The following is a 23,074-nucleotide window of genomic DNA, read 5'->3' as shown; positions in this document are numbered from 1 at the left end:
GGGAGGGGGGTGGTCAGAGGAAGATGGTACTTGATCAGTGAGATGCACAAAGTGAGGGAGCAAACCATACAACTAAGAGGAGGAGGGCTTTCCAGGAGGACAGAATAGCAAGTAGAAAGGCCCTGAGACTGGCGCCTATGTGCCAGTGTGGCTGGAATAGGGCCAGTGAGGGGGTGAGTGGGAGGAGATGAAGTCAAGAGGGGACGTTGGGTGGGACCATGGGAAGAATTTTGTTCTGCATGGGATGGTAAGATGGTAGCAGCACCCCCATCCCCACCCCCAACATCGTCATCTTCATCATCGTCAATGAAGATAACGAACATTCGTTATCATCACCATCACATTGGGCAATGCAGAAAGTCAGGGAGTCAAGTTTGAGAAAAATCACCAGTAAATACATCATTCTGATTTCTAAGGAATAGCTTCATGGCCAACTTCGGTTCTCCAAAGCAGAAATGGACATTTGTTAGGGGTCAAGGTGGGGTTGTGGCAGCTGGCAAGCAGAGGACCCAAATATGCCCTAAGCCTGTCCTGACAGTCACCCCTTCCTGCTCAGGTTCCCACAAGAAAAACAGCACCTGAGAAAGTAAAATATCCATTGAACTTTTACCTCCACCGGGGGAAACTTCAAGGGTGGGAGGGCTTTCGATAATGTCCCGAGATCAGGCAGAGTGTTCATTGATAGGGATGAGAAGTCAGGCAGCCGAGTGGCTCAGTTGGTTAAGAGTATGAGCTCTGAGCAACAGGGTGGCCAGTTCGATTCCCACATGGGCCAGTGAGCTGCGCCCGAGCTGAGCTGCCACTGAGCTGCCAACAGGCAGCCGGATGGCTCCACTGGTTAGAGTGCGTGCTCCTAACAACAAGGTTGCCGGTTCGATTCCCGCATGGGACGGTGGGCTGTGCCCTGCACCCACAACTAGATTGAAAGGGGAGACTAGACTTGGAGCTGAGCTTACACCCTCCACAACTAAGATTGAAGGACAACAGCATGACTTGGAGCTGATGGGTCCTGGAAAAACACAATGTTCCCTTCCCCAATTCCCCCATAAAATCTTAAAGAAAGGAAAAGAAAAGGACGAGGAGTAGGGAGAGGAGTGGGAGAGGAGGAGGAGGCTTTAAAGGGAGCAGAATGGTGGGGCCACCACAGCCTCATCTCTCCTCACCTCCAGAGCTTTTATAAGGTTGGGAGACCTAGAAACGGATTTGCTACCTGCAACAGACGAGGCAAATGTTCAGAGATTTTAAGACCACAGCTTAGGTGCACAGAAATGGTAACTGTCCCCTTGACATCTACTTCTCCTCGTTGCCAAGCCGGGCTCCACATGCTTAAACATCATTCTGCTGAGTGTTCAGAAAAGTGTGCTTATAGGATCTTGCAAGCCAAGTATGAAAGACTCCCCCCCATTTCTGCAGATGGACCGTAGATGGGTTCAGGGACTTGGAGATTGGGCTGTGGCAGCAAAATCCATTGTTTAGCAACTGAAGGTGAAGGTGACTGCGGCTGGCGCTCCAGGAGGAGGCGCTGTCTGGGGTGAGAAGAGGATAGAGACGTGGCACGGCACGACCCAGCCAAGCATGGTCAGGGAGATACTGAAGGCGCTTACACTCTGAAGGAGATACTGAAGGAGATACTGAAGGGCTGATATAATTTAATTTCTGCAGATTTTTTTCCCAAGTCAAAAATTGAAGGTTCTGATGTGATGACAGACACACCTTATCCATCAAAGCTCTGAGAAATTAAAATGCTCTATCCAACCTTAACACACTTTTATTTTTGTCATGTTAAATGTCCAACACCATTTTCAGGGTTGTCGGGAAGAAAAAAAACATCCAACTTCCCTTTCTATCCACTGCTACCCACAGTATAGACCTTCTCTTCCCAGAGCTGCCTCCCAGCTATCTCCGTGTGTCCCACCTACCCTCCAGTTAACCCAATCTGCACATCCAGGGGACAGCCCCGCACCCCCAAATGAGGGCCTGCCACTTGCTTCGGCTGGAGCTTCCAGAAACACAGCCAGGATTGACCTTCGGACATGGAGGCCTTGGCTCAGGGCTGCTGGGTGCTTTGGAAAGACTAGTACCTTTAGCAGTCGGGGAGCTAAATGCTGTTAAGAAAACGAGACAGGGGACGTGAAAGAGAGTGATTGAGAAATGTGCACGGGGTGCCATTTCGGAGAGGGTGACCCAGCATCTCTGAGGAGGTGACATTTATTCAAAGAACCCCTAACAGAGTAAAGGCATGAGCTGTGCAGCTACCTGGGGGAAGAGGGTGCCAGAAAAAGACAACAGCAAGAGCAAACGCCCTCAGGCAGGGTGTGCTCCTTGAGTTCTTCAAAGTTTCTTTGTGCTGTGGTAACGCGCGCGCGCGCACGCGCGCGCGCGCACACACACACGACATAAAATTTAGCATTTTAATCACTTTTAACAGTGTTTACTTCAGTGGCATTAAGTGCATGTCCATTGTTGGCAACCATCACCACCATCCACCTTCAGAACTTTTTCATCGTCCCCAACAAATTCTTTGTGCCCGTTAAACACTAACTCCTCATTCCCCTCCCCCAGCCCCTGGGAACCACCATTCTACCTTCTGTCTCTATGAATCTGACTCCTCTAGGTACCCCACATAAGTGGAATCACACAATATTTGTCCTTTTACGTCTGGCTTATTTCACTTAGCATAATGTTTTCAGGGTTCATCCATGTGGTAGCACCTGCCAGAATTTCATTCCTTTTGCAGGCCAGATAATATTCCATAGTACGGGTGTACCACATTTTATTTACCTGTTCATCTGTTGATGAACACCTGGGTTACCTCTCCCTTTGGGCTCTTGTAAGTAATGCTGCTATGAACACGGATTTACAATCATCTGTTCGAGTCCCTGCTTTCAGTTCTTTTGGGTATATATCCCAAAGTGGGCCGACTGGGTCTTACGGTCATTGTATGTTTAACATTTTGAGGAATCGCCATACTGATTTCCACAGCGGCTGCACCATTTTACATGCCTACCAGCAATGCACAAAGGGTCCACTTTCTCTACATCCTCGCCAACACTTGTTTTCTGTTGCTTGATTTTAAGGAACCGCGGAAAGGCCAGCGTAGCTGGATCACAGAAGCCAAGAAAGGCGGGCAGGAAAAAGACCAGAAGTCTAACCAAGAAGGGCCTACAGCCATGGGACAGACTTTGGCTATCACTTGGGGTGAGATGGGGAGCCTTTGGAGGGATGCAAGCTGTGGAGGACCATCACCCCTTTTCTAATAAGGAAGTCAGACCGAATGCTTGCAGCTCCAGACACATGGGGCCTCCATGGCTAGCACAACCCTTTCTCCAAGCTGCCAAAGGGTTAAGGAAATGCAAACACTGCTAAATACAGTGAAAGAAGATATTTCCTTCCCCCGGCTGACACACCTGATGCAGGAAGTAGGCTCATGCTCCCTAGGAATGAGAGGCCTGGCCAGACTTGTCCTTCGAGAAGAGAACGAACGTTGCCTGGACACAGGCTGGCTTAGCACTTCCCATGTTAGTTCCTGGAGCTACCGAACAGCCGAAGGCCCCATCTGTTTTCAATCTTGTTAAAAGCGCCTCGTGTGCTGGCGCCTATTTAAAATAATGCACACATGGAGTTTCTAAAATGAAGAAGAAAAAAGGCCCATGGTTCCCCTGCCGGCACAGCGTATGTGTTTGTTTTGGAGTGGTCTTTGGGAGTTCTGAGACAAGACAGCTAATTTCTCTTCCCGAGGTTGGGTTGCAAGTCCCCATAGGTTTTGGTTCCAAGCATCGAAGGCAGCTTGGTATGAACCAGTCACCCCTTCGAAAGTCCCCTATGAGATCTCTCCAGATTAAGGCTGGGCTCAGGAAAGGGGAAGCCCACAGACAGACAACTTTCCTCAGTGCAGATAGGCTGTTGCCCCGATTCCTTTTTCTCAATAGGGACTCGCGTTTCTAAAGGCCGAGTTTCTCTCCTTAGATGCTCCTTTTCATCCCAATGGGCCACAGTACTTCTAACATGGCGTGGCCCAGCTGGGGCTCTGAGCCAGCCTGAACCTAATCCCCAAATGGGGACTACAGGGGCAGCGTCAGGGGAAGGGACCCCCCTGCAGTCATGCAGTCACGTGTCAAGAAGCCAAGGCAAGGAGGTGTCTGCCCACAGGCCAGGGAGCGGACAGGCCCTCTGAGCGGCTGAGCCAATGTCATTCTTCACTCACAGTGGCACTTGCACGTCCAGTGCCACAGAGCTGTAATGCAATGCGTCATTTCTGACCTCGCGGGCTCAGAGAAAACACCTCATAAATGTATTGGGTTGTAGGAAAAGTCATGCTGTATTTTTTTATGTTTTTCGTTGCAAAAATGCGTCATGACTTTTTTTACAACCCAAGAGAATCACATACACAACCTCACTGAGAATGGCCCCACGTGTCTGGGGACTTCCTAAATAACTTCCCAGAAATGTAGCACAAGGGAAGGGCAAAAAGAATACAGGAGAGAGAGGACGAGTGTGTCGGCAGTGGCCCAGCAGTGACAGCTTGTCTTTTTCTGCACCTTCACACCTGCTTTGACTCTAGGGACTTAAGTGACATTGTTTCCACGTGGTGGTAGCAATGTCCAGTGGTGGCAATAGCTACCCCAGTAGGAGCAATAGTAGGCGAGACAGCGGTTGTGGTTTTGGGAGAAGTAGAAATGAAAACAGAGACGCTACTAAGAGCATCACTATATGAATACCATTGGTAGTTCCAGGTGCAATATAATAACTATAATATAGCATATCTGTAATTTAATATCATAAATTACATTTGTATTAGAATTACAACTTATATCGTTTTTCGAAGCACTTTCTATGTGCCAGGCACTGTTTTAAGGGCTGAGCATGTATTAACTCAATTAATTCTGATAGTAACCCCATAAGGTTGGTCCTATTATTATTATTATTATTATTATTATTATTATTATTCCCACTTTATAGCTGGGAGCACCAAGGTGTGACGAGTTTCAATATATTTCTCAAGGTCACACAGCTAAAAGGTAACAGACCAGGAATACCAGCAGAAGCAGCCTGGCTCCAGGTTCCTATGAGGATCTGCTCCGCTAGGCTCCTTCCAACCCAGCAAAACTCGAGGCCAGGAGAGCAGCCGGACTGAAGGTCAGGGAGAATGACTTCTGAACAGCAGTCTAAGGCGGGGGGGTGGGGGAGGTCTTGGACACTGTTTTTGGAGGCTAAAAGGATTCAGGGTCTTCCAGCTACACATCAAACAAAGCAGTCATTTCTATTTTTAATTTGTGTAGATATTGGGTTTTATATAAGATTTAGTTGCAAACAAATGTCCTGTTTTGTAAAACGATTCAAAAGCAGCCGTGTGGAACAGCTTTGGCGTCAGACAGGCGTATATCTTATTTTCTAATTTCTAAGGCTTTCACATCTTCGGGCCTTGTGGACCCTGGAGGGACTGCCTCTCACGGAGTTAGCCAATTCTGAGACAACCAACAGCTCCCCTAGAGAGCGCCTTTCAAACGCCAGCCAATGAATCCAGAACCCATACTCCCAGCTACTTCCCTGAATGGGCTGTCACACTCCAGGCCACTGTCCCCTTGCCCTATCACCCTAGGGCCAGATACCAGACACCCAGGGACAACTAGGACCCCTAGATCCCAGAGCCTGCTGCAATTCTTCAAGTTAGCCAACCCCAAACCTGCTTACACTGCCTTGTCCTTTCCTTCCCTGGGAACCGCAGTGAAGCCTCTTGCCCACACTTCCCCTCATTCCCTCTGCCTCCTGTCTGGCCCTGGTGCCCACCCCACCAACATGGCACGCTGTGCTTCCTGCTTTTAGAGGACTGTGAATACAGCAGACTTCTTCCTTCGTGACGGTCGTTTCCACATCTGCGTGTCTTACCTCACTGTCTGCTAAAACGAGTCCCCGTTACCTGTACAAGAACAGGCTTGGTCAAGCCCTTCAGGGTTTCCACTGGCTCTGGCCTCTGCTGGGCTGCCGAGCACAGGGCCAGGAGACACGCTCACGGGTGTGGGGTGTGTGGCAAAGATCACTGAGCACGGGGTAAGGCAGACCCACCTTTCAATCCCATTCTTGATGCTTCCCAGCGGTGGGCTTTTGGGGAAGTAACGGAAACTTCTGCCTCGGTGTCTTTGCCTGTAAGAATGAAGGCGAAGGGCCCTTCCTGCTCTCTGTCCCGGTCCCACGGCTACTGTGACGACCAAAAGACAGTGAAGGTGAACTTTCTTCAGGGTGGTCTGTGAGCCCACATCGTCATAAACTGGATGACCATCTCCTGTCTTTAGGGTACCACGGGGATGCCCACACAAAAGGTCTTGGAGTTATGTCTGTCTAGAATAGCATTTCTCAACCTTGGCACACGGGCATTATAAGCTGGATCATTCTTTGTTATGAGAGGCTGTCTTGTATATTGTAGGCTGTTCAGTAGCACCCCTGGCCTCTACCCACGGAATCAGCAGCATTTCTCTGTGGTGACAACTAAAATGTTTCCAGGCAACGCTAAGTGTCCCCTGCGGGGCAAAACTGCCCCAGTTGGAAATTACTGCTACAGCGAAGCGTTGAGTTAGGTTCTCGCCTTCCTCTCCCTCTCCCATCGCCGACCCCTACCCTCACCTTCCAAAGATTCTCCGTAGTCTGCAACCCCGGGTACACTTGTGCAGCACCAGGGCTCTAAGAAGTACGGTTGGAAAACAGTTGCGTGAGTCGACAACGCCAGGTTAGAGACGGCCAGAGCAGAATTCAGAGCTCTGCTCCGGGTGGGTCTTCATTTCATTCCCATCATATATTTACCAACTGAGCTCACCTGTCTAGGACCAACCACCGTATCCACAATTGACCATCCTTTTTAAGTGGCTTGTATTAAACCCACAGAATGTGAGAACTGAAAGTTCCTTTGGGGTCACCCAGTGGGTTTCGTCTTGCTGCCAGCCCTGGTCGCTGTGTGCAGAATAATGAGGCTGCCCTAAGCTTGGCTGAAAAGTGGGCTTCCACTGAGCAGTGGTGTTTGTCAAGGCTGGGGGAGGGGTAGCAGGTAGCAAATGCTGCACGCATTCGCCAGCTCCAGGGTCCACTCTGATTTAACTGAAATGAACCAAATTCTTCCGATGTGATGAGGGTAGTATTAAGCTTATTACTATCTCATTTTTCAAATAAAGAAACGCAGGCTTAGAACATGGAGTCACCTGCCCACAGTCCCAACAGGTAATAAGAGACAGGGCCAGGGTTTGATCCCATGCTCTTCTGATCCAAGGCCCAGCTATGTCCATCACACCAACGTGTCTCAAAATATCTCTTCTGTCTTCTGAGGCAACAAAAGAATTTCCCTCCACACAAATAAAATACTATAGAGTTGTAATAAGAATGAGTGAGAATGAGCCTATCTACTTTCAGAATCTTAATGTCATTTCCCCCAAAAAATGTATGCCAAAGGCAGCTAAAGGAAGGATTAGAAGAAACCAGGAGCCACCCAGAAGAAGAGTGGTGGGGACAGCAGATGTGCGTCCCAGAAATGAGGGGTGAGACAGCAGTGGGAGTTGGCAACATAAAGTGCTTTATAGAATACGGGCTGCTTGGGAGCAAGGAGTGCAAATCCTGGCTTTTCCAATTACAAGCTGCACTGCTAGACCTCCCAGAACTTGAGCTTCTACACCTGTAGCAGGAATGGCTCACTCACAAGGTCACTGTGAGGATAAAGTGTGGTGATAGACAGTAAAGTCTTGGCAGCATATCAGGCCTATGGGTGTATGTGTGTGTGTGTGTGTGTGTGTGTGTGTGTGTGTGTGTGTGTGTATTTATATAGCGAGTACTTAAGGTTGCTGTTATTATTATTATTAAATACTAAATTTTATGAAGGTATTTAGGGTAAAGAAGCCTCGTTCTGAACTGATTCGAGACCACCCACACAAAAAGGGGTAGAGAGACTTAGGTTTTAGAAAGATGGGTGACTGCATAAACAGATAGGTGGATGGATGGATGGAAGAAGGGACAGAGATGGATATTAATCAAAACAACACTTTTGGAAACTGAGATGCAGAACCTGAGGCAAAGCCACTAGAAGCAAGAGACCATCTAGAGCAGCGGTTCTCAACCTTCCTAATGCCGCGACCCCTTAATACAGTTCCTCATGTTGTGGTGACCCCCCCAACCATACAATTATTTTCGTTGCTACTCTGTAACTGTAATTTTGCTGTTACGAATCGTAATATAAATATCTTTTTGTTTTCCGATGGTCTTAGGCGACCCCTGCGAAAGGGTCATTGGACCCCCAAAGGGGTCGTGACCCACAGGTTGAGAACCGCTGCTCTAGATGAAGTACTTGGCTCCACCAAAGACTTGGTTCGGGGGGACCACTGAGCAGGGAGAGTAAAACAGAGATGGAGAGAAAGCCAGGCGGGTGGCTGGATGGGAAGGGGCTTGGTGCTGCCTGAAGACCTTGGCCTTCATCCCATAGACATCGAGGAGCCTGGACATGGAGCGCAAAGGGAGCCAGAGAGAGACCAAAGCAGTTGTACAAGAATAAGCAAATGAGCTCGCTCCGGCAGCACACAGACTAAAAACTAAAATAAGCAAATGAAGATGAGCGGTCCAAACCTGGTCCTAGCCAACGAATGCAAAGCTGGGGTTCCTGGCACTTGGCTGGCCCTGCTTTTCCTGACAGCCGGAGGGATGGGCTCCCCGTCTCCTCCCTGTCTGGACAGAATGTAGGCCCCAAGCTAGGGTGGGTGGGAGGTCACCTGGTTCAGCTCCATCTTAAACAGGTTGAGAACCCACCCACGAGCTCCTGAGGGGAGCCTCAGGGTTGGTGCTCAGGGAGCAAAGAAAGGTTCCAGCAGCAACGATAAAGGGGGGTCAGAAAACCCAGACGGGCTCTCTACGGTCTTCGAGAAGGCAGATCTGAAAAACTGCTTTATGCCGGAAGAAGGGAACTTTTTTCCCAAGGTCTGGCTGGACAACAGGTGAGGCAAGGGGAAAATTATGAGCTTTGGAACCAGGAAGACACAGATCCAATCAGAATTCTGCCACTAACTGTGCAAATACCTGTTTCGCCTTCCTGGCCTCAGTTTCCTCACCTAGATACTACTGAGACGTATGCCTCAGGAGTTGCTGAAGGACTCACTACAGCCACAGATGAGAAGCATCAGAACAAGAACAGCACACGGCTGATCCGCAATAGTTCGTGCTCCTTCTTTCCTGGAACATGCACTCAGAACCCCCAACATGGTTCTGGGGTGTCCCTGATGGCACTCGGTTCCACGTCCTGTCTGGCACTGGCCTCTTGTCATTTCTTCCTCTGAGAACTCCCAAAGCCAGACTTGGCAAGGAGTAGATAAGGGTAGGGGGTAGTCTGGCTCCACCATAACCAGCAGTACACAGCCTTGGGCAAGGCAGTGTGCCACGACAGGCCCCAGATCTACTGGCGAGCGGAAGCATCACCTCTCAGTCCTGCTGCCGGGCCGCTGTGTGGCCGTGGGCAGCACACTTAACCAGTCTGAGCCTCAGTTCCATCAGCATTTACTTGGTGGGGTTGTGGTGAGGAGTCAATAAATTTATACAAATAAACTCTTAGACAGTGACTGGCACATTGTGATCGCTACATATTAATGCCAAGCATTGCTTTACCTGTATCGTAATGTGTCACCACTTTACTGTATCACCAGAGTCAGGTTGTGCTTAGCAGTGTTGTTTATGTAAAAGGTTATCTGGGTGGGTCTGTCTCCTGGGAAGTTCTTACGGTGGATCCAATATTTTCATTTTGCCCTACTTCAGATAAGTTTGATAAATATTTATTGAGCACAGATTATGTATCTGGGTACTTGCAGAGTCTATATGTACCTAAAGAAGTGCCCAGTCCAGCCGAATGGCTCGTTGGTTAAGAGCTGGCTTGGGAGCATGAGCTCTGAGCAGCAGGGCCACCAGTTTGGATCCCACATGAGGGCCAGTGACTCTGCACCCTCTACAGCTAAGATGGTGAACAACAGCTCAACCTGGAGCTGGGCTGCTGTGAGTCGCTGGGGACAGCGTAGGCTGTAGTGGGGCTGCAATGGGCTGCCATAAGCTACCATAAGTAGCCAGCAGCCAGCATGGGTGGCTGGAAGCTGGCATGAGCAGACATGAGCCACCATAAGCGGCCGTCCAATGGCTGGTGACCGACTGCCTCAGCCAGGAAGAGCACAATGATAATACCAACATGGGCCAGTGAAGTGACGTCCTCCACAACTAGACTGAAGAACAAAAAGAAAGCTACTTGTCTGTTCCCCTTCCCTGATTCCCCAATGCTGTTCCCCTCCCCCAATTCCCCAATAAAATCTTTAAAAAATAAAATAAAAAAAGACTTGCCCAGTGGTAGTCTACCTCCCGTACGCTACTATAGCACTGTGTGTTTTTCTTTCACAGATCCTAATGCAGTTTGTAATTATGGTGCATGTGTGTGTGTGTGTGTGTGAAAAAGAGAGAGAGAGAGAGAGAGAGAGAGAGAGAGAGAGAGAGAGAGAGAGAGACTACATGATTAATATCTGTTTCTCCCATTAGACGTTAAGCTCCATCTGGTCAAGACATCTGTTTTTAATCACCATTGTAGCCCAACACCTAGTACACAGTAGGCACTCAATAAATATTTGTAGGATGAATCGAGATACTGTCCATGAGCCCAGAGTCCACAGGGAGTGATTGGCAGGTGAACGAGCAATGTCGAGGTAATCTGGTTAAGTCTAATTGTAGAAATAGGTATGAGGTGTGTGAGAGCATGGATAAGAGGCACCCCGCCATACCTGGATAGGAAGGTGGTCTGAGGAACCAAAATAGAATAAATGCCTGAGCTCAACCTTTAAGAATTCATGGTGAAATTCAGGAAAGGATGTCCCAGGAGGGGAGACTTACATAAGCAAAGGCACGGAGGTGTGAATACAGATGGTGTTGGGACAGGTGAGCAACCACAGCCGTGTGTCAGGACTGCAGTTTAAGGTAGACAATGGAGGGGTGAGGTAGGGAAGGTGAGATGGAGTTAGTTCACAGAGGGCCCTGTAGGCCCAGCTCAAGTCCCACAAAACAAGTCAGCCCTTTACATATGAGAAGGAAATTGCCAAGTGTTCTCTGGATTTTTATTTCTGCAGGATACACCTTCTCAGGAAAAACAGCATCTGGAGTTAGACTGGGGATTCGAGTTCTGCCCCTTGTACACTGTGTGGCACTGGGTAAGCCCGATAACCTCTCTGAGCCTTAGTCTCGTCATCTGGAGAACAGGGGAACATACAGTGCCTACTCTTCATAGAATAGTGATGAGAATTACATCAACTAATCCATAGGAAGTGCTCAGCATGTGCCTGGCACTTAGTAAGTGTGTGATTAGAGACTGGCTATTATCATTAATCCCTTCTGAGCCCAGGCTGGGCAGCTGTCATCTATATGGCAACACCATCCGTGTAAACTGTCTCGTGTCACCCTCTACACTCCCTGAGAGAAGTGGTTCAGGACAGGCTCAGAGCTTAGGCTAAATTCTACTCTAAAGAAAGTAGTGCCTTAGAAAAGCTCATGTAAAGATAGGTACTGCGGGCACATAGACTCATTCTCAGATATCAGCCTCCCCTCTCTTTCCCAGGGACACGCAGCCAGGCTGGGTCTGGTCCAAAAGAAGCCATTTCAAAGCATAGTCCTGATGCTGTGTCGGCCCCACTCCCCTCCTCAGGAGGTTCTGGTCAGGGTGGGCTGGGCGATTCCTTAGACAATCTAATAGATTAGTTTCCAGTTTAGCATAACAGCCAGACAGATTTTTGCGGTGAAGTCATCCAAGTCAATTAAAAGGCATTTTTCCCTGCTGTGAGTTCAGAGGTCCCTTTGGTTTGTTCCAGCTTTCTGGGATGTTTCGTAATAGGTTCCACCCCGGGTTAACAAATAACCCTTGATTCCTACTGAAATGCAAAGGCTGAAGCCTGTGTGTCAGCACATCTGGGCGGGAGGGGGGGCTGCTGGCATGGCTGGGGTGGGCCCTGGGGGGGTCCCTCTCATCAGGGAGCGAGCCGGACCCCAAATGGTGGCAATGACAGCAGAGCAGGCAGCCAATGTGAAGAGTGGCCACGCAAAGGCTGAAGGTCAAAGTTGGAGATGCAGTGAGAGGAGGGCAAAAGGGGGCAGAGGGGGGACATCACGAGCAGCCAAAGGAATCACAAGACCAGAGAGGAGGCGGCTGGGGGTCAATTGGAAGGTGGGATGTGAAGTGGGCACGTGGTCGGGACTCAGGTGGTGAATAAGATGCGGGTGACTGCGGCTTGCGTTTACGTGATGCCAGCTCAAGCACATCACGCGGGGCTGGTTCTATCCTTCCGGCTTTAAGGAAAACAGGTCATCTCTTCTCTTCTATTTTCGAATATAAGTTACAGGTATGAGAATAAAGCGTAAAGGGCCAAGAGCACAGCAACATCCATGCATTCGCTTACTAGTTACGAGGGCCTTTGCATGAACCTCATCATCCCAAAGCCTAATACTCAAGGGCAACATGCCTTTCCACCCCATTCAGAGCTGTGCTTCCTTGCCTTCAGTCTCACGCCACCATTCCTACCCCGTCCGTTTCCTAAAACCACTATCGGCATGTGCGTCCTAAAATGAAAACATCATCACATGAACTCCACAGCTTAAAAAGTGCCACAGATATGTCCCCACTGCCTCCAGGACACAATTCCCGTTGCGTGCCTGGCTACGTAAAGCCCACCCTGAATAGACTGTCTGCTCTCTTCTTGTTCAGTGTCATCTACCACCACCCCTTCTCGCGCGCCCTGTACTCAGGCCATTTTCCCCACACGTAACAAGCTGAGATTTAAAACATGCTCTTTAGCGGGGCAGCTTGCTGTGCACATCTGCCCTTTTCTCGGCCTGACACAGCTAATAGTCTTCCGCAAACCCCCACTGAGCAGCAGCCCGTCTGTGAAGCCTTTCCTAAGAACATTCCAGGAAAGGGTGGCAATCCCTCTCCTGTGCTGCACTACGCTCGGGACAGATCTCCATGACAGCCCTCGTCACAATGTATTACCGTGACCACCCAGCGTCTATCTTTCCGCCAGGAGAACACTGTGAGAGCGGAGGGAGCTGTCATTCAAGACAAGTACAGAGCAGGTGCCCAGTGTCTCCTGAACGAAGGAGCAGGTTGAGATAAGACAAGCTTTGTTCATTTGTTTTATTACACATCCCTCGAGACGTGAAAGGGCTGCTGAGTTCTCCTTCAGCACCGCTACTTAATTTCCACTGGAGTCTCATTTATCTAATACTAACCCCCTGTTAGCATCAGGGCAGGGAAGAGGTTGATGGAGTGAGTTTGCCGTCAGGGAGAGGACATTACTAAACATCACAGGTAGAGGCTAAGGAACTAGGAGTTGGACTTTCCAGGGCAAGAACATGGACTTGCTTGGATTCCCATGGCTTGTTCTTTGTATTGCTGGCTAAGGTGCTAATGGGTGGAACGGCCAAACCAGGCAGAAGGGAGGACCCCAAAGGGACATCCAACCTGTAAAGCAGGCCTTGTTGCATTCAGAGTCTGCGGGGCTCATCCAAGCATGGTCTCACTGTCCCCTCTACCCTTACTGTCCAGAGCCCTCTTTGGGCTATCAGCTGTCACTCAGCACTCCATCCTAGGACCCCCTGTCCTCCCAAGAAGAACTCACATCTAGTCATAAACTTCATGACGAGAGCATTAGGTTAATGTGTTTGCTATTAAAACCATCTGAAGGGACCAACGGCTTCTTCAAACAGGAAGACAAAATAACATTGGGGAAACGTGGCAGGAAAACCAGTGACAGGAGAGATGGGAGCCTGGGTTCTCCACACCTTGGATTCCAACTCTAATTTGATATGTGTGCCACGTGCTGGTCACTTCCCTCTCCGAACCTCTCAGCCTTTAAACAAGGAGGTTGGATTAGATGATCTTCAAGGTCCCTTTCTGGCTCTACCCTTCTAGGACTGACCACATCATGCACTCACTCACACATTCACTCAGAAACGCTGAAGACCCTGCCCAGGACCTGTGCTGTCTGCTCGTTAGACGTTTACACCAGGTGCTAGACAGTGCCATTTGTCATGGGAAAATATGATTGGGCACAGATGTGAATTTAAAAATACACATAAACATGAACTGCTTGTATTTATTATCCGCTGACCTATACAGCAGATTTCTGAATTATCCCAGAGACAGACACCTAGAAACTACTTCAGGCAACGTGCGTTTGATGATGCGAAGGGGATCAAAAATTAGCTGTAACACTCATCAAGCTCTTTCTATATACTAGGCTCTGCTGTGAGTGCTTCACACGTGGTGTTTTATTTCAATCTCACAACAACTCTAGAGGTACTTATTAGGACTATTATTATCATATTTTACCTTTACACACAAGGAAACTGAGGCACAGAGCAGTCCAATTACTTGCTGTAGGTCACTTAGGAAGTGGCAGAGCAAAGACTTCAAACCCAGGTGGTCTGGCTCCAGAGCCTGAACTATTACACTATTCATGTAGTCTGAAGACACAGAGTTACACTTAAAGGCAAATACTAAACACTGAGTCTTGGGGGAAAACAAAGAACAAACAGAGTTGTTAACAGGGGAATTGTGCAGGAATGAACCAGAAACATCAAATGATGAGTAAGGGCCGTTAGGACTAGTCAGGAAAGGAGGAGTCTCTTGCTGGAAGAATATCCCATAAGAATTTGTAATTGATCCAGGAGATGAAAAGAGCAGGGTGTGATAGGAAGGGACGGTGGGAGCCCAAGGAACAGGGAAAAGGCAAAAGCTTGAGGCAGAGAAATTCAAGACCCAACATACACTCTGATAGACCTACTCCGTTAAGAACCAGGACCCTGGAGCCAGCTGAACCTGGGTTCAAATTCCAGCTTCCTCACGTTCTCCCTAGCTGTGCGACCCTGCCTGGGCAATTTATTTAAGCTCTCTGAGCCTCAGTTTCCTCAGCAACAGGCATATCGTGAGGGTTCCATGAGTTAATGCACGGGAAAGGCTTGATATGGCACCTAGCATACGATAAATGTTTGATAAACGTTTACTACCATCACCATTGCTATTGGTCCTCCATTTCTCTACTGAGCCTAAAAATAGATCCAGGATGGTGGTAAACCCACATTCATCAACGCCATGGTTGTGAGACACACTCGCGACTCTAATGAGTTATGTTTCAGCTAATCCACCCTTGTGTTCCACCTGCTTTTTTTCTTTTTTATTCCCCCAGTTGGTTCTTAGATTTGAAAAGAAAATGGCTTCCATGGAGACCTGCACGCTTTTAAAAATAATACAAAACAGAATGTCTGAGGTCAGGGGAAGCCAAGCCAAACAAATAAATCTTGCAGGATTGTGTTAACAAAACAAGACTTAGTGGATCAGAGCGGGTAGAGTTCTGTCGGACTCAGCCCTGCGGAGAAACTCCAAGCTCTGGTGAATTTCAAATACAAGGAGGTCACAGAGGAAGATCAAATTATAGAGCACTTCAGAGTTCAGCCATTGTCGTCTGGGCTGGAACCTGGCGAGCGTTCGGTGCAGCATGGACTCCAGAACCATGGGTCATGAAGAGTCCTGGAAACCCGAACCAGAAGGCTCCTACGGATAGATCATCTATACAGCTATAGGGAGGGTAACGGGGCAGAACCTACCAGAATTATCAATGTCTCGGGAGGTAGACTCTGAGATGCACATCAGTCTGCGGGAGGCTCCTTAGGGCGTGCTCTGGAAATCGCCACCACTGGAAGGGAAGGAGGACTGGGCAGAGGGGAGTTGGGGCTGCACTGCCGTCTCAGTGGAGGTCTTGGCTGACTCCACAAAGAGCCCTGAAGCTGGGATGGCCCAGGGTTGTCCCAAATTGGGGTCAGGGGCTAAGTCTTTATACCCGGTGTCAGCCAGTTGTTGAGCAAGCTGCCCCCAGGAAATAGACGTGACCTTGGACAAGGCAGCTCCTCTCACCAGAGTGACCACTCCTGAAAGAGAGCTAACAGCTGATGGCTGTCTGCTGGTAGCAATTCCAGCCGCTGCGGGGACGTCCTAAGTTCCTCAAGGTGCGTGACCGCACTTACTACCTGCAGTGCTTTGGGAACCAGTTGCTGTAGTTTTAGGAAGGAATCCTACGGCTACACGAACAAACGTTTGAAATCACATCTGTTTAGCATTATTCCTAATAGCAAAATTGTGGAAAATAAATTATGGTATATCCATGACAGCACCCTAGGCAATCATTAATAAGAATGAGGCAGCTCTGCACATACTCTCATGGAGTAAACTCCCAGATCTATGCAGTGAAAAGTCGGGAAGCTGAGTAGCATGGTGAAGAAGAAGGTAAGTCTGGGTGTAGCGCAGCTAAGGGGACGATGGACTGTGCCCCCGCAGCCCTACACGCATCCTTCTATAGCCTCTCCTGCACGGCGGAGGCCAAAAGCCTAATGCTACCCTTCCCAGATTCCTTTGCTACATGGCTCCAGGTTTGTTTCTACCAATGGGAGGTATCCATGCAAGAGCTGAAGTTAGGAAGATGGTAGCAATGACTGTTTCTGGTGGTAGCTCCAGAAGTTTCACCAACAGCAACAGCAGAAAGCGCAGGGTGGTGGCAGTTCCTGCAGCATCAGTGGCAGTGACAATTGTGACTGTAGGACCGATGTGGCTCTGGGTAATATGAAGCCCCCTTTTGACCATTTGAGATCAATCCTCCTTATTAAATCCTCCTCTGAAATACCTACACTGGTTTATGATTTTCTGACCAAGTACTACTTGTAAAAAGCAAAGGAAAGTAAACATCTATGTGTATTTGATCACTGCACTTAAAAATCTCTCTGGAAGTTGTCCAAGGAATAGTGATAACGGTGAAATGAACTTGTAACTATACTGGAGGCAGCAGGGTTGGAGGCAGAATTTTCGCCAGATGCCATTTTTTATCTTTTCGATTTTTGACTATGCGACTATATTACCTTGACCCAAAAACTAAATAAAAGAAAAAAACCCCAGTTATTTCCTACTAGCTACATAAATTTCCTATGACATATTCCCCAAACTACCCATCCAGTTACTGCGGAAGCATTTCCAGCACGGGACTCCCTCTCTAGCAAAGGGGACAGGCCATTCCTCATTAGTCAGCACTGCTTAATGGCTTTGTTTACACCAAGTTGAAATCCGTCTTCTTGTGGGATAGTGCCTTTAGCCTGAGCTCTAGTCCCAGAGAAACAACACAGGGCGGTGGTTAGCACACGTGCCGATGAAACCTGGGTTCAAATCCCTGCTCTACAACTCCTTTCAAGCAGTAATTCACCTTGTTGAGCCTCAGTTTCTTCATCTGCTAGGGGACCAGTCATAGCCCCCATCCCAAAGGGGTGTGGTGGGGTTGAAATGAGAGGATGCCTGTTAAGTGATTTAACCAATGCATTTGGTCACTGTGCTTGCTGTCTCCAACACGGGCAGAAAAATGCAGGAGGACTCTGAAGTCAGGCTGCCTGGGTCCAGAAACAGGCTCTGGCCAATGATACGTCAGGCAACCTTGGGAAAGCCACTTACTCCCTCTGAGCCTCAGCTTCCGTGAGATGAAGGCAATGCTTGTGCCCATCCCAACAATAAAATATTCTTATCTTGTAAGTATTCAACATATGCACATGGTAGCGACTGCTATTTTCAATCACGCAGTCAGGGGGTAGATATTTGCAAAGAGTAGACTGGGTCCTATCAAATACATCTCTTTTTTTGGACTAAACATCGAGAGGTCCTTACACGGATCCCTTTTGCTGACAGATGTCACTCTCCACTGCAATCACGCTCTTCGGAAGGCATTCCAAGTTGCTATTATGCCCTTACAATGTGACATTACAACTGGGTCTCTCAACAGAGCCTGACTAGCATAGTGTGTGTGTGTGTGTGTGTGTGTGTGTGTGTGTGTGTGTGTGTGTGTGTGTAAACCTCCCTGTATTCTAAATGCTGTAATTTGATCATACAGCCTGAAGTGGCATCAGGTTTGAGGGGATTAACAACCATAAATACAGTTTATCGAGCACTTAATACATGTGTCAGAAACTACGCTAAGCATATTGCGTACACTAACTCATTTAACCTACACAGTCCCTCTATGGGTAGGAGTTAATATCCTCATTTTGCAGATGAGTAAACGGATACTTCGAGATGTTCTAAGCGGAAGCTCAATGCAGCTGAAATACGGTGGAGCTGTGCGTCTATCTCTAGTTATCTTACTCCGGAGCCACAATCTTAACCTTTACACCATGCTTCCTCCCACAATTAATAAGAATTTGCTCCACCCAGATCTTAGGTCTTTTTTTTTTCTCTTCATGCAATTTTAACAAACTAAGTCTCTCCAATCCTGCTCCTCTTCAGCTGAGCTTTCGAATAGGACTTTATACCATCTCCCCATTCAATTTTATTACATCAAATGTAATCCAGCGCATTCCCTCTTCCATCCAGCTTCAAGTCACTGGCAAATGTAATTCTATGTCACTTTTAAGAAGAAGGAGTAGAAAAAAGGCAAGGGCAGAGTTTCTTTGGCAAGCCATTTGATACATTTCTGTCAAGGTGTATTTCTACCAAGGAGTCATTTCCTAACAGAGGGGGATGGTCGATCTGTAACCAGCATACGAAACAAAATTAACATCCAATCTCCATTTCTCTATCTCATTCACAATTATTTCTTGCAATATCACATGGCTGTTAGAGTCAACATCTACAGCGAAGGTCCGTTCTAAGAAAGGTTGCCCCAGGAAGAACTGTGGATGGAAGGCTAAAGCGAGTATGAGAAACCACAGATGCGATGATCTTGAGTGTTTAAAATATTTTAAGGGGAAAAAAAATCCTACCTTTGTTTCCAGAAGACATTTAAGTGGAGGAAATACAGAAAGGGCAGCAGAGGAACACAACTCCCACCACACACATCTGGGATCCACACACCTCTCCCTAACACCATGCCTACTCCAGCATCACAGAGGTCAGGCATTCGTATGCAAATTTGTGGCTTCTCCAGCTTCCTTCATTAAGTTCAAGGGCAAGGTCTTCACTTTCTCTTGCCTTTCTCTCCATCTGCTGGAACAAGGCATTGTTGTTCCTGATGCTTTGGTACCTCCATTAACACTGAGGAAAGACTGACCATGGTAATTTTAGCCTTTTTTAATTAGAGAGGAATGAAACCCAAGGCCTGTTTCACCAAATCCTAGTCTGCTAGTCTCTCAGAACTGAATCTACTTGATATTAATCCATTCATCAACCTCATTGCCTAGTCCCACAGAGGGGTGACTTGTACCTATGGAGAAAAAGACCCTTTGCCTCAAATATAAACAGAGGGGAGCTTGACATGCCAACCGCCCTGGCGGGAACCTCTCAGGCCTCACTCGGACGCTGCTGTGAGGCCCTGCAGAGCCAGAAGGGCATTCTGGGTAACGCAATGCAACATGATGCAGTTCCCCCCACTGGTCTCCCCAGGGTGTCTTGATTTCTGGCTCTGCAAGAGCTGAGGCAAGCAGTTTTTGAACTTGGGGGGGAAAAGGGTGGAGAGAAGGGGCGGAGGCTTCTTCTAGGCCAACCACAACTAACTCCTTCGCTCTGTCCAGCAAAACCCAGACAGTGCAATTATCTGGTTAATTTGGCCCTTAGTTGGGAGACAGAATTCCAAAACGTGAATCCAGTTCAGACTAAACAATGGCTTCCATCCTAACACTTCTCCCAAGCGCTAGAGGACGCACGTGACATTGCTTGGGGGTGGACATCCATGCGTTGACCCACCCATTGATCCATATGGGAAAAGACAAATGATTCAGACTCTAAGATGGGGTTTAAGAAGGTATGTCTTCTAAGGAAAAATGTCCAAATGACTTGCTAATTGGTCTCTTGGCTAATTTGCCTTCTGGCTTCCACGGTGGGGGATGGCTGGAAATCAGAATCACGCAAAATGTTTTCCAGTGTGATTGTAGCCCTCACAGACTGGCTGAGTGCCCCCAGAGCCCCTGGGTGAGTTAGTCTTTGGGCAATTCCCTCTGAGGCTCCTGCTCCTGGATTATGTACCCATACATTGGGCCCCGGGGCAGCACAGAGATAAAAGGATTAAAATTAAAACATGCCTCTGAGGTTTGTACAAATGAGAGGAGACAGGGCTAGCTAGCTAAGCTGGCAATTGAGCATTTTCCGGTTGGTTTATGGAAAACTCAGGTTTTTCAGGAGAGATTAAGGAGCAATGAGTTATCTCCCTTGGAAACCGACAAGCAGCCTGGAGTCTGTGGAATCTATAAGTTATTCGTTCTGCAAATATTTGCTTCAGTTCCAGTGTGTGCCAGGGCCTGTACTACTTGACAGAGTGAGAGCCAAACAGCCGTGGTCCCTACCCTCATGTAGGTAATCTCACATCTACATGCGTGGTTAAAAACTCAGATAAAGGCTAGGAAGGGAACGCCGGGGCGCTATGAAAGGGAACAACCAGGTTACCTCACTGAAATCGGGGTGGGATGTCTCAGAGAAGGAGTCTTTGAGGAAGAGGTTTTAAAGTTAATACTTTGAAGAATCTAATTTGCTTTTTTAGAAAGCTCACTCTGGCTATAGTATGAAAAGTAAATTGGAAGTGAGTGAAAAGATGGAGTGAGGAGTCTGATGATTAGGAAGATTGGAGGAGAGTTGATGGCGGTTCAGCCAAGGATCAAGGCAATGGGGATGGAGAGAAGTGGACGGACTGGACAGATACGGGATGTGGAGTCAAGAGGGTCTGGGGGTGGATGGGTATAACGGCAGAAGGCGAGGGAGGAGTCTAGCAGACAACACAGGGTCCTGGCTAAGGTGGAAGGTCGGCGGTGGCACTCTTCACTGAGAGAGGAAGCTTAAGAGGATGTGTAGGTTGTGGTCAGGGAAGACGATGTGTCCTTTTTTTGGAGTCAACCAGACTGGACTCCCCACCATGCCCTGTACTTCCAGCTTCCTCACCTTTGCTCCGGCTGCTCCCATCTCACATACTCTTTATGTTGCCTTTTCCACTTGCTGAAATCCTACCCATCCTTCAAGATCCATTTCAAACACCGCCCTCTCCTTGAAGCCACTTCTGACTGCCTCAGCTGGTGTGGCCTCTGGTGCCCACAGCGCTGAGTTTGGGCCCTCTTTCCTGGGCTCTACCTGTGCTGAGGTTCTGTGAAGATTTACCTTGCCTTTCTTTCTAGACCACAAGCTTTTGGAGATGGAGTCTCTGCTTCTTTATCTTCATTCCCCAGGTTAGCTAGCTAGCATAGCATAAAGCAGTCAGGATTCAGACATTTGACAAACATTTGTTAAGTGAACCAAAATAACCGGCCGTGGAAGGGAAACCAGTCGACGCTGGACTGACTTGAAAGCCACAGGATCAAATTGAAATTCAAACGGTAGGTGTTTTAATACTAAGCCAATTCAAATTTGATGCTCAGAAAGGCTTTCTGTTCCTCCAACACACCAAACTCAGAGTTCTGGAAAAGTCACATCTCTCTGTTTTTTATTTTGTTTTGTTTTGTTTTATTGAGCTTTTCTGAGTTCATCTTATAGCAGGGACCTTATCTATCTTATTAACTGTTTGCCTTTGGTGATGATGATGATAAATGGGTGAAGTTTACTAAGTGCTGGTATGTGCCAGGCACTGCTCTAAGTAATTTTCATGGACTAATTCATTTGATGCTCACAGCAACCCTACAGTGTTGATGCTATTATTTCTCTAACTGTACACATGAAGAAACTGAGCTGCAGAGAGCATTAAGTATTACTCACCCAAAGTCACACAGTTATTTGGTAGCTGAACCTATTGGGTTGTCGGAAAAATCACGACGCACTTTTGTAACAAAAAACATAGAAAAATACGTCATGACTTTTCCGACAACCCAACAGAATCTGGCTCTGACATGCTCACATACAGCCAAGCATAATGCTTGGCACTGAGTAGGTCCTCAACAAGTGTTCGCTGAATGGATGGGGAGCCCTAGGTCTGAGAGCACAGGATAGTACTAATTCTGCCATTGACTTCCTAGGTAGCTCTGCTGTTCTAATCTCCTTTGAGGCTTAAAATAATTTAACCCCAACAACGATACAAGAAAAATGGGGCACAGGGAGATTAAGTCATCTGCCCAATCCCTAGAAAATGAGGAAGCCAGTATTCACACCCACCATGCTCTCTAGTTCAAGTGGTTCCATGCCTCGGGGACCATGGCAGGGATGCGGGGTTGGGGGATGGGGTGAAACGGGGTGAAGCAGATGAACTTGTGGGTGCCCCATGCCCATTTCTATCAGAGAAGCTCTACTTGTCTCTGTTTTATAGAATAGGCTTCGACTTGAGATTTCCTGAAGGTTCTGCTGCTAAAACAAAAGGGCTGAAAACCATTGGGCCAAATAATTCTAGAAATTCACCAGATTCCCAGGTATAAGCCAGGATTTTTTGGTAATCTCAGCTCATTATAGCCACATAAGATCGGGGACCAAGGTTGCTCCTGGGAACGGCCCCAGCTATAGAAAAGGTCAGGGTGGTAACACTGCAGGCTCTGCGCCAACCTACCTGCTCCACTCGAATCTCAATCTCTCCATTCACCTTCTTCCCATGGAAATACTTGGCCCTGTGAAGTAGAGGAAGACATCTCTGAGTAAGGATGGAGACAGCTTTACTCTTTTTCTCCCTTCTCCCGAAGGCCTGACCCCCAGAGGTATATACCTAGACACATTCTCTACCAAGCTCCTACTGCCTTAACTCTTGGTTTTCTCATTACTTATACGTATTTGCATGGGAGAGGGGGAAGAGTCCTGGACGGGAGGACTGGAGACTCAGTTTCTGGCTCTGCAAGTTGCTTCACCTCCCTGTGTCTCCGTTTTGTCCTCTCTAAAAGGAAGAAATTAATACCTGCAGGGTATATTTCTAAGGGTCATGTTAAGGATCAAATGAGATAAAGAATCCTACATAAATAAATACTACACAACCATTTTATTCCTAAATGCTCCATAAAGGACTTATTAAAGTGATTTATCCATCTACTCATTTCTCTATTTGTCCATCTGTCCAGTGAAGCAGATCTTATCTGTTCCTTCATCCATCCTCCCATCCATCCATCCTCCCATCCATCCATCCTC

The 23,074-nt window shown here is 47.8% G+C and overlaps 1 protein-coding gene across 2 annotated transcripts in view; it reads right to left on the bottom strand.

Moving 5' to 3' along the window:
* Positions 1–23,074, bottom strand: part of SYN3 (synapsin III) — a 436,540-nt gene that overhangs the window by 346,114 nt on the left and 67,352 nt on the right. For both annotated transcript variants that reach the window (XM_019642594.1, XM_019642595.1), the window contains exon 3: positions 22,509–22,566. In XM_019642594.1, the coding sequence (XP_019498139.1) occupies positions 22,509–22,566 (58 nt within the window). The remainder of the gene's footprint in view (positions 1–22,508; positions 22,567–23,074) is intronic.

The sequence above is a fragment of the Hipposideros armiger genome, unplaced genomic scaffold (genome assembly GCF_001890085.2).
Source record: "Hipposideros armiger isolate ML-2016 unplaced genomic scaffold, ASM189008v1 scaffold_71, whole genome shotgun sequence".
NCBI lineage: Eukaryota > Metazoa > Chordata > Mammalia > Chiroptera > Hipposideridae > Hipposideros > Hipposideros armiger.
This window is presented reverse-complemented; position numbering and strand designations above follow the sequence as displayed.